This window comes from Antechinus flavipes, chromosome 3 (genome assembly GCF_016432865.1).
Source record: "Antechinus flavipes isolate AdamAnt ecotype Samford, QLD, Australia chromosome 3, AdamAnt_v2, whole genome shotgun sequence".
NCBI lineage: Eukaryota > Metazoa > Chordata > Mammalia > Dasyuromorphia > Dasyuridae > Antechinus > Antechinus flavipes.
The window spans coordinates 30,637,914-30,654,382 of NC_067400.1; the positions used below are offsets into that span (position 1 = coordinate 30,637,914).

Consider the following 16,469-nt stretch of genomic DNA (forward strand, 5'->3'; position numbering starts at 1 on the left):
AAAATACATATCTCCATTCTAATTATATCTTTGTGAGGCCCGATTTTCTTTATATACTTCAACCAAAAAAATCACAAAAGATTGAGTGCAGAAATAGATATGAGAATCAGCTGTCTTCTATTAAGCCAGCCATTAAAGAGATTTGCAGAAATCATTAAAAAACAGTCCCACTTTTATCTTTATCTTATTTTTTGGGGGAAACACAGTTATTTTTATAAAAATATTTATTTGTGTTAACATGGGGTGGAGGTGCTATTATAAAATGAATTAGTAATTACTATGTTTTAAACATTTATTAGTTTTACTTTTTAATGTTTTTATAAATAAATATGGATATATTTAACACAAATAAATCTTGTTTGAGATTCTCCCTTTGTAAAGGGACCAACAGGCTTGAGAACTGCTTCCCTAAGCCAGGTGAAAGGTGAGAATTGCACTTGAACTAGGATAGGAGCTTATTAGAGATCTGGGGTCACCAGGAGAGAAGGAGTATATGGAAAGAACAGGCCTCAAGGCAGCACTGGGACTTGCCTGCAGTTAGGGAGTACTTATCTTCACTTTTGAGGGATTCATTCAGGCAGACCTAGGTTCAAGTCCCAACTCTGATATAGACTGTTTGTATAGTCCTGGGGAAGTCATTTGATTTTTTGGTACTTTAGAAAGGGTTGTTGTGGAGGAAATGTTATTCAAATAGGTGTTCATTCCATCCTATCTATTACTAAGATTCTGTGCTGTGGGAGGGATACTCTTTTAAAAGTAAAGTCCTGTTGTAATGTGCAGAAAGCAATCAGCTTGAGTGTTATCTTTATTCACATCCAGTGTAGAATTTTCTGAGGTTTAACCTTGTAAAGATCTGGTCTTAGACTCTAGCAGGAAGGAAACTAGGAAATTTTAAGGTCATTTGTGAATTAAAACACATTTGTGAGTGAATATTCTGGACCTTTTCATAGATGGGTAATTACTGCATTTGTGTATGAGCCAGCAATAGAGCTGTTTTTGTTTTAATATTATTTTCGTCTTGGATTGGTTCCTTGAGTGCTACATCTCAACTTTTTTTTTGGTGTGACACTCCCAACCCAAAGATAAGACATAATTTTCATCACGTGTTACTGCCCCACCTCATCTTCAAGTTCTGACAAAGCTGGTGTTCAGGAGTAGGTTGGCTCATGATTTGAGAAACTTCCAGGTTCCACATTAGTGGTTTCCTGGACCTTCTTGCTTTGTATCTCCTCTCATAATTAGCTTCCAGGGTTAGAATGCAGGCTTTCCAGACTGGGAGAATGACAGTGTGATCTACTGCAGAGATCACTGAGTTTGGAGTCAGAAGACTGATTTCAGTTTTGTCTCTTCTAGTAACTTCTAATAACCAGTACTCTTCTAGTACTGATAAGAGAGTAGTTTACTCATTTACTTTTTTCTTTGAAAAGTGAGGGACCTGGACCATAGGACCTTTGAGGTAATTTCCAGGCCTAAATATATGATCATGGAAATCTTCTAATTTATCTTTACTTCCTCCATATAATGCCCGAAACTGCAGATGTTGAGGATAAGAACTGAACTTGTGATTTAACTGGCTGAGTAATCATCTGCAGCTAATATAGTTTTCTCTGCAGTTTATAGAGAGTTCATCAAGGCACTGAGATTAAATGACTTGCCTAGGGCCTCACAGCTAGTATGTATCAGGAAGGACTTGAACCCAGGCCTTTTTGGCTCTAAGGCTAATTTTCTATTCATACATTAGCACCAGAAAGAGGAATGATTTTTTTCTGTTGCACATGAGATTGAGAATGAAATTATATATCATTGAATAGAAGAATATAGTGAGGGAATGTCTTAGTATTTATTCGTTTTCTTTAAGATTCTTGACTTTGTTGTACTTAAGTTACGTATTTTTAATTCTGAGTGTTAGTAAGGAATACAATAAATCTCAGTATTAATCTTGTAACTCAAACATTGATTTACATTGTATACTGATAGACAATGAAGATTTTTAAGTAATTAAATCTATTTATCTGTTTAAAGAATTAAATTAAAAAAAAGAAATTATAGGTAGAAACATTAATCCTAAAACAGTTTAAACTTGATATGATAAAAATCATTTAAAAATAATTTGCTATTCTGAATTTTTTGAATAATTTGCTATTCTGTATTTTTAATTCTGAGTGTTAGTAAGGAACACAATAAATCTCAATATTAATCTTGTAACTCAATACATTGAGTTACATTGTATACTGATAGATAATGAAGATTTTTAAGTAATTAAATCTATTTATCTGTTTAAAGAATTAAATTAAAAAAAGAAATTATAGGTAGAAACAAATTAATCCTAAAACAGTTTAAACTTGATATGATAAAAATCATTTTAAAATAATTTGCTATTCTGAATTTAAATTTCATATTAACTTTTAGGTAAAAAAGTAAAGAAGAATCAATAATGGCTGACAATAGTTTATTAGTATCTACTGCTGTAAAGAGTCTCTTGGCAGACACCTCTATTTTTGATTCTAAAGTTCCTGAAATTTCTAAAGAAAATGAACTTACGGGATCTACTTCAGATGCTGAAGGTAATTATCAAAAGATTTCATATTTTTTCATGTTTTCAAAACTGAATAATCATTTTATTTTTTATTTTTTTATATTATATTTTATTTTATAATAACTTTATATTGACAGAATCCATGCCAGGGTAATTTTTTTTTTTTTTTTTACAACATTATCCCTTGCACTCGCTTCTGTTCTGATTTTTCCCTTCCTTCCTTCCACCCCCTCCCCTAGATGGCAAGCAGTCCTATCTATGTTAGATATGTTGCAGTATATCCTAGATACAATATATGTTTGCAGAACCGAACAGTTCTCTTGTTGCACAGGGAGAATTGGATTCAGAAGATAAAAATAACCTGGGAAGAAAAACAAAAATGCAAATAGTTCACACTGAATAATCATTTTAAAAATAAAAAAGTGAAATGAAACCTACCTTAGGAGATGGTGGTTACTCTCTTTGGAGGAGTTCAAGCAGAATCTGGATAAATTTATTGTCAAATGTATTAGGGGTTCTCTTCCTTATGTGAGTTGAATTAGATGGCTGCTGAGGTTCCTTACAATTGAGATAGTTTGTTTCCACCTTCATAAGCAAACTATGTAGAAAATATTTCTGCTCTTTAAAAGAACCAGCAAATATAGTTATCTTATTAGTAAGTGTTTATTGACCCTGGCCATATTTTAGGAAAATAAATGGCACAGAAAGCACTTAAAATTTATGTTTTATGTGTGGTTGCAGTGAGCTTTTGATCTAACAAGGTATTTGAGAATTCATCAGATCATAAAGTGGGTCTACCTGGTTTTCTGTTCAGAAGAGCTTGTTATTACACTTTTGTCTATAACTTTTTTTTCCCAAATGGATTCCACAAATAGGGTTAGGTGAAAATTGTACAAGAAGCTAATTTATCTTGAGCAACTTTAAAAGGGTTATGATGTGTAGCCCTAAAAAGTTGATGATATTGCTATACCTTGCCTTGGTTAGACCATATCTGGAATGTTGTATTCAGCTCTGGGCACCACAGTTTTAGGAAGGATATTGATAGGCTAGAGATTGTCAAGAGTGGGGCAACCAGGATCATCAATGGTTACAAGATCTTGCCAGAGGAGTGAGGATTGACTGAAGGAACTCATAATATTTAGTTTGGAAGAAAAAAAAAAAGATAGCAGGTTAGCAAAATCCATGTCAAAAAATATCACATAGAAAAGAGATTAGAATTGTTACATTTGGTAGCAAAAGGCAATAAAGTGGAGATTGCAAAGAGACAGATTTAGACTTGATATAATAGAGCTATACAAAAGAATGGGCTACCTACAGAGGTAAGTTATGGAGTCCACCTCGTTGGAGGAATTCACTTGATGAGAGGGAATTGTTGTTCAAGCTCTGGTTGAAATAGATGAGTTTCCAGATCAGTTGGTCAACAAGCATTTATTAAATCCATACAAGCAGCCAGGCCCTGTGCCAAGTGCTGGGGATACAAAGAAAGGCCAAAAGCAAAACAAACCACCTCAAACCAAAAACTCAAAATAGCAGTCCCTGTTCTCAAGGAGCTGATAATCTAGTGAGAGAGATAGCATGCAGATAGCTCTTTGGACAATTTATATACAAGAAAATTTGAAGATAATCAATAAAAAGAAAATACCTAGCAACAATGGGGATCAGGAAAGGCTTCCTGTAAAAGATAGAATTTTAGCTAGGACATGAAGCCAGGAAATTTAGGAGAGAAAATATTCCAGACATGAAAGACAGATTGTGATTGCCAAATTTTTAGATTGCAAATATATCTTGTAACATTCCCCTCTATCCTCTACAGTGGCAGTTCCTCCTTCCCTACCTTCCCCTTATTATTAAAAGTTAATTGGGCTTTAAGAGGATGCTATTCTGCTCCTTGAATGAAGTAAGGGCATTTTAGAATGACGCCACAGTAGGCAAGGGAGCTGTTAGCATCACTATTCATTTCTGATAGCATAATGATGTATTTTTCACCCCTTAACAGAAGAAATGCCTCAGATTGAAACTCGAGTTATACTGGTTCAAGAAGCTGAAAGACAAGAACAACTTATAAGGGCCTTAGAGGTAAGAGTTGCTACTTTGGCTTCAGCTATAGCCACAAGGTTTCTATCCTTAAGTTTGCACATGTGCCCACAGTTTGGTAGTTCTTTAATCTCATACCCAAGTCTCTCTTCCACAGACCATTAAAATAATGGAAGTCCCAGTTATAAAGATAAAAGAAAGTTGCCCTGGAAAAGCGGATGAAAAGTTAATAAAAAGTATTATTAACATGGTACGTCAGGGGATTACATTGCATGTGGCATGCTGTCCTTCCTTTGACTTGGTTCTTATTCTGTGATATGTGATAATCGGATCTAAATTTGAAATTGAGATGGATGTGGTACACTCTGAAGCTGGTTGAAGAGAAAATATGGGATGCTAATTTTGTACTTAATTTTGAAACTGGCACTTAGTTGGCCTCACTATAGCATATGGTATATTTGATGAAATGTCTTTTATAAAAATGCTATTGTAGAATTTGAATGTAGCAGTACATTTCAACAGAGATCTCATATTTTCATTTGAACTGGCTTCTTCCATTAATTTTATATTCACTCTAAAGTTTTGAAATCTTGGCAAAAGTAGAATTAAAGAACTTTATCAAATATTGGGAGTATGCTATATGAGCATATGAAACTATATATAATTTTCTAGACATGACATTCAAATATTTTTTCAGTTCATTCATACAATAACAGCTTTCAAATCACCAAATTTACCAGTCCAAAGATGTTAAGAAAAAAAAAAAAAGCTTCATTTAAAAATATATGGATATCAAAATGTAGACTTCATTCCTTTTTGCTCACTATTCTAAATAATGGCAAGTGATTATTTGCTAGATTACTTGATTTTTATATATCCAATAATGTTTATTTAAAATAATTTATCATGCTTAAGTTTAAGCATTAACAAACCAAATAAAACTGCATTAATAACTGTTTATATTTTTGAAAAAAATAAACATCCTAAGTGCTAACAACAGCTCATTAGTTACTCCCTCTGTTACCCCTTGGGTTGTCTTTGTCTCTTCATTTCTTTAAATCCTTTTCCTTTCAAACTGCTGTAGTCATGGTAGTTCATATTGGTTTCTTTCTAAATAAGGGGCAGCTTTACTGTTCCATTGCACATTTCCTTTGTTCTTAATATGTAATATTGATTAGAATGTTTTATTGTTTTTTAATTAAATTTTATTCTATGCCTTAGGTTTTTCATTATACTGCATGTCCTCTGCTGCCTTATTGTTGGATAGAAGGGTCCCTGGGTCCCCAAAGTCTGCTGCTGGAGAGCAGACTCTAGCAGTCCTACCAGCTTAGAAAGTATTGGATTACAGGCCCAGTTTATTGGATGGAATAGTGAACTTGGAATTGGGAACAGTTGAGTTCCATCTCCAGCACTGATAGCTCAGGAATCTGAGTAGTTCACTAACTTCAATTACATCATCTATATATGCACTACTAATAAACTTGTCTAACAGAGTTATTGAGGCTCATATGCTGTGATGCATGTAAGATGCTTTTCAAACTTGAAGGCATTAAATGCCAATTTTTTATTATTAAGATTCAGTTTTCCAAAGACATGCTTATGTTCAGATATGCTCATCACTAGTTTGTCTGCAGGATACTGAATTTTTCTCCTAAGATAACTCAAAAATTTCTGCTGAGTTAGAATAGTAATAATTCATATTGGTGGGAGAAGCATCCCCATTGACAAGATGATATATCCTTAGAGCATTGACATCTACTATAATTAAAAAATATATGCTTCAAAAAAGACTACTTCAAACTTTTAGGTTAGCACAAAAACATATAGTAGAAGAATCAGTGATGAACAACGTTTGGCCTTTTTCTTAGAAATAATTAACATACCTCTTTTAAATTTGTCATTCTTCATTCTAAGATTTTTTTCTATCAGTGTCCAAAGTAATTAATTTGATGCTTACTTAACATCCACTCAGGTATTTTAGTCTAGAACTAATTGAAAGTTTGTAAGGTAATCGCAATATATAAACAAAGGCAATGTTTTCTATTTTCAACTTAAATGTAATGCTGATATTGAATAATTACTTGGAATTGGGAATAGTTGAGGGCAAATAGCACTGCTGATACTTATTAATAAGTTCAGGGATCTGGGCAGATCAAGTAACCTCAGTTGTTATATCATCTATATATGCACTACTAATAAATTTTCCCAACAAGACTATTGTGATAAATGACATTTAATGTATAATGTCTATTTAGAGTCACTTTCTTTATTAACTAATTGTGTATGCATAAATGCTTCATACTTCTAATATTCTATTTAAAAAATCAAGGAAATAAAAGTGCCCTACCTAAAGATGGAATCAGTGAAAGACTTTGAAGCTTCAGATTCGCCAGAATTTGAAAACATATTTGTGGTTATGGACTTTGAGGATGCTGTCTTCAGTGATTTATATAAGGCCGATTATAGAATTGTTGGACCCCCAGTTGTCCTTAATTGTGCAAAAAAAGGAGAGGTAAGAGTATAAACTAATTTTAACTTTTTAGTATTCAACTGTTTTTATATGTATTATCATAGTAAATTTTGTAACTTTATATTAAATCTGTATTCTACTATGCCATGGCAGTACTGAGAAAGAAGGCATCAAGGCATGACTTATAGAGGACCAGCCTTCCAAGGGAGGAAGATCTGGGCTCTTCCTCTGCCAGGTAGCTGTGGGACCTTGATCTTCCCAACTCCTTCTTTAAAGCTACATTACATAGGAGTTGCTTATTTGAATCAGTAGAGGGAGTTTTCGTCTTAGGAATTTCCTACATTAATGGAATTACAGGTCTGATCTCAAGAAGAGCGAAATCTAAGGAAAAAACATTTGCTTGAGAATCCATCCAACTTGGGTTCTATCCTGTTGTATTAACAGGGACCAATCTGGGCCCATTCCTCGACTGATATCTTGGACTATCTTTGCTCTGTCACCTGTAAAATAAGATTGTTGATCTAAGTTAGGGGATACTTATGAGATATTTTTGCTTTTCATTTGGTAATTCTGTACCTAACCCAACCAGGGTGTGTGTTCCTTTTTTCCTGGCCTTATATAATTGTTGTGTGATTAGAAGAGTGGTGATTGTGCCATGGGAGCATCTTCTGATAAAGCATGTTTTGATTTTAGGGCTTTTAGAATATCACCTGTTTGTTTAATTGGTCATCTGAATAGTATAGAAATAGCAGCAGCTGCAGTATTGTTATCCGTTAATGTTTTCCTATTACAAAATGAAGGTCTTGTGGCCAATAAATCTTACTGCTGGTTAGTCTAGTACCTTTGAAACTACATTTATAGGGATAACGACTGGACTGGTGATTTCACTAATATAGGAAACGCCTAACAATGTAATGTAGAGTCTTAGTATCAGCTGCCTCTTTTACACATTCTTCTTAAAGAACTCTGAAAAGCATTAAAAGCGTAAGTGATTTGTTCAGGGTCCCATTGTCTCTATGTATCAAAAGTGACACTTAGAACTATGGTTCTATGACTGGCCCCTTTTTCCAATATGGCATCCTGTGTTTTCTTAAATAAAGCTTAAAAAGAGTCGAAATAGAATTCATTTTATTATACTTTGATTTTCTTTTTATATTTCTGAATTTTTAAAGAATTATTTAGTGTTATGTTTACTCTGTAACAGTTACCTTCTTATTATCAGCTTTTGATGTAGTCTCAAAGTAAATTTTTTAGGACAATTTAATACTCTTAAGTAATGAAATCAGTAATAACTGATGAATTTTTAACAGATTTCTGTGGAGAAAACCTTCATAATGGGAATTGAGTTTTGGATTCTGTTTTCACCTTTCTGACCAACTGAGCATTGGATAAATCCCTTTTGTTTTTTCTGTCTCCAAAATGGATATATTTTAATAAAGTGCCTTCCCCCCTTTAATAGCAAAAAAAAAAAATCATGATCTTTATCTAATGTTATTAAATTTCTTTGATTCATTTTTAATAACTAATGAGGACTCGAGACAGTGGAAGTGTTTGCTATAGTTTTGTTTGCAAACAATATTTCATCTACATAGCTTACAGCCACTGAAGTGAATATACAAATGTGTCTTACTCTGTAAGAGTAAGGTTATGTCATGTGTAAGTTGATTGAGGAATTTGTATTCTTGGTGAGTGGTTTTACTCTCAAAGAGAAAATTGTTTAGAGACACTAATATTTGAAGATATAAAAGAGTTTTGACTTGGGAATCTTTCAAAAATAATTTGTTTTTCTATTTGAATGATTATATTTATTTTTACTAAGGGATCAGGTAGGATTAAATCAAGTAGAAAACATTCTTACCTAAGGAAAACTATTTTATCATGCCTTTAAGTGATCATGAACTAAATAATCCTAATAATCCTGTGAGGTGATGCTTTGCATGGAGACTTGAGGCTGGTGGAATCAGGAAGACTTGAGTTCAAATTCTGCCTTAGACTTACTTGGCTTTGTAATGCTAGGTGAATCACTTAGCCACTCTGTTTCCTCATCTATAAAATGGAAAGAATTATTCTTATAGCTTTCCAGGTCTAAATCTATGCTTTTTTATTCCCCCCCAGCCTTTGCCGTATTCCTGCCGCCCTCTGTACTGTGCAAGCATGTTGAATCTGGTGCTGTGCTTTACTGGATTTAGGAAGAAAGAAGAGCTTGTGAGTCTCTTTAACCCTCAAAGGGTTCCTCTCTAATAATTTTGTAAACTTCATTGACAGCCTTATTTGTATTCCATTTTAAAGAGATTGAAGGAGAAAATAGCATATACCAAGTAGTTTTAAAAATCTTAAATAGAGCTGTTCTGAAGATATATTAAAATCTATATGGATAAAACTTGGAAAATAATTTTAAAATTCAGAAGTTATCTGAAGATTTTAATATGTCTAGATGTTATGAAAACAAACTGGTTGATCTTTTTTGGTTTATACCTTTGTAACTGGTATTGAATAGACAGCCTTAAAACAATGTTCTGTCTAAGACTTCAGACTTACTTCTGGTTCATAGAATACTGCAAAAGAGAAATTAATATCTTATTTTTTTTTTTTTTGAGGGGGTTGAAGAGAAATCAGTTGCTAAAATATAGACTGCTGAAGGGAAAAAACTCGGATTTGATACAAAGTGGTGTTCATTGTTGAAAAAATAATGAATATAAATAAGAGAATATTTAAAACCATTGCTTAATTTACTTAGGCTCAAATGAAGGCTTAAAAAAAACTGTCTTTGATGTTACACTATTAATATTGCTTATTAAAATAAGTCTTTGATCTGTACGATAAAATTTTGTGTACTATGAAAAATCTTTAAAAAATTTTTTTTAATTTAAAATAAGTTTTCACTGATAATGTATAATTTTTTTTTTTTTAATCCGGAGGTCAAATTGGTGACTTTGGCCCATTACATGGGTGGAACTATTCGAAAGGACTTTAATTCCAAAGTTACACATTTGGTGGCAAATTGTACACAAGGAGAAAAATTCAGGGTATGTATGATTGGATGTATCTTTAACTTTCACATAACAGATTATCTTGTAAGTTGTGTGAAATAGCAATATTCTCTCAGTAATTTGTAGGACAAAAAATTTTGTTTTACTTAGAATTTTTAAGTCACTTCAGTGTGGGCCTCATATTATAAAACATAAATGTTTGGTAATTATTTTCCATTGTAAAGAAAGCAAAGTCCTAATTAAACTTTTTAATCAGGTAGAGAAATATAGGATAGTATTATTTATTTCTCTTGTTTAATTTATGGTTGTTAGCTTGATTTTTGCCAAAGCCCTCCTTTGGCTCGGTGAGGACTCTGATTTGTTATGTTCAATGCCAATGGAGCCTAAACTCTCATGACCTACCATGATACATTACCCTATCAAACAGGCAATCAGAAGGATGAAACTCAATGTGAAAACTAGGTGTTTTACAAGAAAAATGAACATGCATGTGGAACCCAAAGAATTCACAGTTCAAAAGGAATTTTGCATGTTTTTGTAGCAAGATTCAGAAAGGAAAGAGTGTCTGGAAGGGGCGTGGCATGTGATCGAGAAAGGTTGAGTAAAGGAGGGGAAAAGGACACTCTTTCCAAAGGGGAGAAGCAAGGTGATGAGAAAAGCCACATTCTTTCCCCTTAGGAACTGCTAGGCTATGAAGATGAGTTTGCATATCTACAGGGTCCCAGCTCCCCAAGCAAATTTCCCAGCTTGTAGCTGAACACCTGCCTTGGCTCACAAGGAATTCAGTTTGGTACAACAAATTATTTCAGCTGGGTGTGGGAGGATGAGAGGAGACTTTTGTTCTTGATACATTCAGGGTTTTCCTTATGCTTTGGTCCAGTGTTTCTGGGAAATATGGCAACTTAAAAATACAAGTTCAGGGGACCCATGAACAACCCTTAACAAACCCAGTATTGGTCCAGTGATCAACTCTATTTCTGCCATTTTAAGAGGAGTTTTGCTGAGTTTGAAGAAGCTGTTATGTTAGTCTCATTGATGGATATTTCAGCCACGACCACTCCCAAAGATAGTTTCATAATAAGTATTAGAGGGATTGTGATTTCTGGTGATGGAAACTCATGCCAATTAAATCTGAGAACATGAAATATGGAAGTATACATAGTTGCTGCCTACTTCCTGAAGTCTTATTGATTTTGCTTCCTTTCCTTCCCTTTACTTTTTCCTCTGACGATCTCTCCTGCCTTTATCAACCTGCTTTAAATTGCTCTTTTTTATCTCCATTTCCTCTTCCAGTGGGAGGGCCTGTGCCATTTTTCATCTTTATATCCCTACTGCTGAACCATGAATGCTGTCCGAATAGGTCTTGGTGAACATTTCATGGATTAAAGAGAGCTGTGGGATTTACAAAGAATAATTATTCTTTGCACTTTTACTCTATTCTGTTGCTACAGTGGGTAGACTATAGGCTGTTTATAGGTACTCTGAAGTCATTAGCAGAATTAGAATTTTGAGGAAGACTTTCTTCTATATGCTGGTACTGAGAAGGAAGGCGGCACAAGTGACTGAGATACCAGTCCATTGTGGTATGGTGGTCAAAACTTGGGAACCGATGATGGAAGGGTGTAATCCTACAAGAAAGACTGATATCATAGGATTAAATCAACATAGCATATTGGAGAGAGTATAGCATCAGTGCAGATAGTTAACTGCATATTAGAAGGAAGAACAAAGGAAGAGTCAGAAATAACTTCTAAAATTGGACCAATGATAATAAGTTGATGTTTTTATACAGTTTGAGAGTTTTTAAAGCACTTTGGAGGGATCTCATTGGATCATAATGGTTTCACCGACAGAAATAGTGAATTCAGAAGGAAGAGTAAGTTTTAGTAAAAGGGTCTTTATTTTTGATACTTTGAGCTTGAGATGGAGTTCTGAAGCTTGGGATTAAGACCAGAGATACTGATTTAGGAGGCATCTGTTTAGAAGTCATAGGTAAAAAACTGTGGCATTGAATGAAATTGCCAAGGGATAGAATGGAAAACTGAAGCTGGTCTTGTCTAATTGAAATGGCACTTTGTAGGTAATAATCAAAAATTAGTTTGGCCAAATTATATCCATTTATGCAAAAAGATTCTTGTTTATATTTCTGCTGTTTACAAGGAGAAAAAATATTTATTTGAATTTAATTTAGTGTTGCCTCCTTATCAAGTAAAATCTTGGTTTTGTGGAATATGAGTCCTGGGAATATTTTTGATATATATAACACACACACACACACACACACACAAACACACACACACACACACACAGCAATATATAAAAGTTTTGATATATAACAGGTGGAATTTTCAGTAGAGTCTTGATCCCTAGGCAGAGGAATGGAAAAAGTCACTGACACTAATAGGTTAATGCTGTGGCAGGCTCTAGGAGGACTTCTTTTCCTGGATTCCTTAAGCAAAGAGATAATCTAGAGCCCAGCTTCTTAAATTTTTTCCACTTCGTTACACCTTTTCACTCAAGAAATTTGTATGTAAACCTGGAATGTAGTATATAAAACAATTATACAAATCAAACATTTTAAGTAGTAATCATAATTTTGTAACCCCCCACATTCAGTTATGAGATCCCATATGGGATCATGATCTACAGTTTAAGAAACTTTGGTCTAGAGTAGGGCTTCTTTAACTTTTTTCCCTTGCTCTTAATCCTTTTTCTTTTTTTTGCTAGAGAAATCTTGATGTGATTGCATCTTGAATCTGAGCCAAGGTGTTTCTAGCAGTGTTCTTGTATGTTTTTGGGCAAAGTATGCATGTTATGTGTTCAGAACCATGATTGCAGTAAAGCTATGCAATGTAACATGGGTAAATGCTGCCAAAAACACCTTGGATTCATTATGCTCTTGATTTTCTTTTGGTCATTGCATTCAGAAACCTTTTATTTTGCCATATTTTCTACATCCTATATGGGGTCACAATCCATAGTGTAAGTTTTGGTCTAGAGATAAAGGAAGTGGTGATGGCAGACTTTGCCACCACCTTTTTTTTGTCTGGGGACATCTCTGTTTACTAAAATAAATTCTACTTCAAGAAAATAATTGGACTTTTGGAAGTTTTTTAAAATAATAAATTCTTTACCTTTATGATATGAAACTTTACATTTTTCTTTTGTGATGATATATTCCATATATGTCGTTTCAAAATTACGTGACTAACATTAGGAATTCACGTAAGCTAATTTATAATTAAATTATAATTAATTAAATTAAATTAAACTTCAATTAAACTTGGAGCTATGTAAGATGAATATCCTTTAACTAGTGACACATCATTATTGTTAATAATGATTTTGTTTATTTTAGGTTGCTGTTAGTCTAGGCACTCCTATTATGAAGCCAGAATGGATTTTTAAGGCCTGGGAAAGGAGAAATGAACAGTAGGTGTTTTATTTAATTATTTAAATTTCATTTGTTGTTGTTGTTGTTTTATTATTATAGCTTTTTATTTAGAAAACATATGCATTGGTAATTTTTCAATATTGACCCTTGCAAAACTTTGTGTCCAACTTTTCCTCTCCTTTCTCTCACCTTCTCCCCTAGATGATAGTGCAATATATGTTAAATATGTTAAAGTATATGTTAAATCCAATATATCATACATTATTTTAAATATAGGCCTTATTCCCTAAGCAAAGAAATTTAAGATTTCATGGAAAAATTAAGATACCATAATCTAAGAAGATTGACATGCAGAGAAAAGGCCCCACAATCAAAGATTTGTTATATATTATTGCTACCTTCTCAGAATCAACCTAGGAATTTTTAATATAAACTATTGCAGGCTCTTATTTGTCTCCATGTTGAATCATTTGCCAAGTGCTATCATTTGTATCTTGGCAGTCTTTCTCCTTTCCTCTTCTTTTTCCTTATTTTGGCTGCTGCCACCTTAGTTCATGCCCATCATTTTAGTGGATATGAGGGGACAGCAGATTATTATACTCCTTGAATGGTGGAGAAGTTTGAATAGGAAGGTGTTGAAGATTTTTTTGAGGAGAGAGGAGATGGACCAAATCTTTATCTAAAAAAAAATTTTTTTTTGGCAGTATTATGAAAGCTGATTGGAGGGAGGAGAGAACTTCTGTAGAACTATGAGATCATTTGGGTGATAGGAACTGCTTAGAGTGCTGGATAGGAAGAGAATAGAAGGAAGGATGAGGTTCTAGGTTATATATTTTGATTCTTTTGTTTTACTCTTTTAAACTGTTGGTAGATTTTAACATTCTTTAGAATTCATATAAAAAGATTTCAGAGCACGGATTGGATTTTTTTTTTTTTTTTTAGAGAGACCATTCATTCAAAATAAATGACAACATTCAATTTCTACTTCAGAATGAGATGAACTGTTTTTTGACTATTCACGTTGCAGTGCCTCTCAGCAATTAGTATAGTTTTATAAATTTGATCTAGTTTATCATTTTCCAATTTGTATTGAGCTCCTCTCCTCCAAACTCGTGGCGCTTCCAAATTTGTTTTTCCCCTTAGACTCCCCTTCCAGAGTCCTGGGTTTGCCATCTAGGTCAAATCATTTTTGACTTCTTCATTTCACAGCTTTTATTATTTAGATTCTCTTCTAGCTAATTGCATAGTCACTGCCCAAGTTCAGCACTATCACTTTTTGCCTGGGCTATCACAGTCATCTCCTGGCTTTCTTCCTCAGAACTCTTCTCCACCCTAGACCATCTAGTACATTGCTGCTAAAGAGATATTCTTTACCCTCTGGTCTGACCATATCATTTCCCACATCAGTAACTCCAGTTTCTGTTGCCTCTGGGATTGTCTGAAGTCCTCAAATTGATTAGCTTTTAAAACTCTTCCATCATATGACTTCAATCTCCTTTCCAAGCTTCATGTTGCTATCCTTGTTCATCATGTGGCTCTCATGGAATTTCTATATATATTCCTTTTGCTGGTGCCTTCTGTATGCTTTCTTACCTTACTCTAAGGCTAAGCTAAATGCCACTTTCTCCATGCAGCCTTTCTTGATCTCTTCTGTCTCTTATTTGTTTTGTGTCTTCCTCTCTCCCAACTCTGTATTTAAACATTAGGAACCAGGAACTGACTTTTTTTTTTTTTTTGTCAGTCTCCCCAGTGCCCAGCTTGGTGCCTAGCTTGATGCCCAGCATAGGGCAGATGTTTGGTATGATTGTTGATTTTTTTGTGTTTAGGGATTTCTGTGCTGCAGCTGATGAATTTATAAATGAATTTAAAGTTCCTCCATTTCAAGATTGCATGCTGAGTTTTCTGGGATTCTCAGATGAGGAGAAGGCTAATATGGAAGAAATGACTGAAATGCAAGGTGGTATTATTTGATACAATTAAATAGGGATGAATCATAAGAAATTAATTTTCTCCCCTTTTCTGGTGTTATTTCATTCTATAAATTTTTAAGTATTTGGATTGGGAAAGAAATGCTTGAATCATTATGGGCTCTTCCCTTTAACTTTAGGAGGCCATTATTTACCAGTTGGAGATGAGCGGTGCACCCATCTTATAGTAGAAGAAAATGCAATAAAAGAGCTTCCATTTGAACCTTCAAAGAAACTTTATGTTGTAAAACAAGAGGCAAGTAATTCTTATACTTGTTAAACATATCTAGGTATGTTCTAAGTAAGATAAAGTTTGTCTTGTACCAGGAGTGAGGATTGACAAGCCAGACAGCTCCTGTACTTTGCTGGCACCCAAGAAATATCTGTTGACAAGACCAAGCCAGGTCCTGCAGCCTGGTTCTTCAGTCTGGAGAAGATCAGGCACTACAACAGAGAGAGGTTAGAGTGAAATAGTTACTGAAAGAAAAAAGCTGATGGTCTGCTACTGAAGAACTACCCTAGGAGAAAGCACTCTGCATCCTGCCCAGCTGCCCTCAGGCAAGAGTGCTGGAGCACATGAGTGTGACTGGTTTGGGCTCTGCCCTGAGAGAGGAGTCACTGAAGTGTAGAAAAGGTTATTTTAACTTCTATTAGCAATTACTTATTTAGACATGGAGATATTGAGAAAAAATATAAATGAAATTAAAACCAAAATTGTAAGTGATTGTGCATATTTTTGAAAGTTGTTACTGACCATTTAAAAGTCCCCTACTACTTTTCATCATTGTTTTACTTGCTATATTTATAGCATGGATTTATTGTTTTTATCTTTATAATGGTTTTGATCCTTTTTTTTTCCATATTTGAATTTTTCCATATTCATTATTTGATTTTTTTTTTATCCAGACCTGATATTTGTTTTATGAAATTCCAACCAATATAACTTAGCAACATTTTGTTTCCCTTTCCCTCCTTGTACCCTACCCTCAGCCATTGCCTCAGAACCATAAAAAAGAGAAAAAGAAAACTAACCAAGATACTGAGGAAAGTCTAATATGATAAAAGTTTCCAAATATAT

The 16,469-nt window shown here is 33.9% G+C and overlaps 1 protein-coding gene across 1 annotated transcript in view; it reads left to right on the forward strand.

Moving 5' to 3' along the window:
• The first annotated feature begins 2,417 nt into the window (after positions 1 to 2,417).
• ECT2 (epithelial cell transforming 2) overlaps positions 2,418 to 16,469 on the forward strand; it is a 50,078-nt gene continuing 36,026 nt past the window's right edge. Inside the window, exons 1-8 of the mRNA XM_051983184.1 lie at positions 2,418 to 2,564; positions 4,533 to 4,612; positions 6,900 to 7,082; positions 9,156 to 9,245; positions 9,959 to 10,066; positions 13,389 to 13,462; positions 15,251 to 15,381; positions 15,532 to 15,647. Coding sequence (XP_051839144.1) covers positions 2,435 to 2,564; positions 4,533 to 4,612; positions 6,900 to 7,082; positions 9,156 to 9,245; positions 9,959 to 10,066; positions 13,389 to 13,462; positions 15,251 to 15,381; positions 15,532 to 15,647 — 912 coding nt within the window. The 5' untranslated portion in view covers positions 2,418 to 2,434. The remainder of the gene's footprint in view (positions 2,565 to 4,532; positions 4,613 to 6,899; positions 7,083 to 9,155; positions 9,246 to 9,958; positions 10,067 to 13,388; positions 13,463 to 15,250; positions 15,382 to 15,531; positions 15,648 to 16,469) is intronic.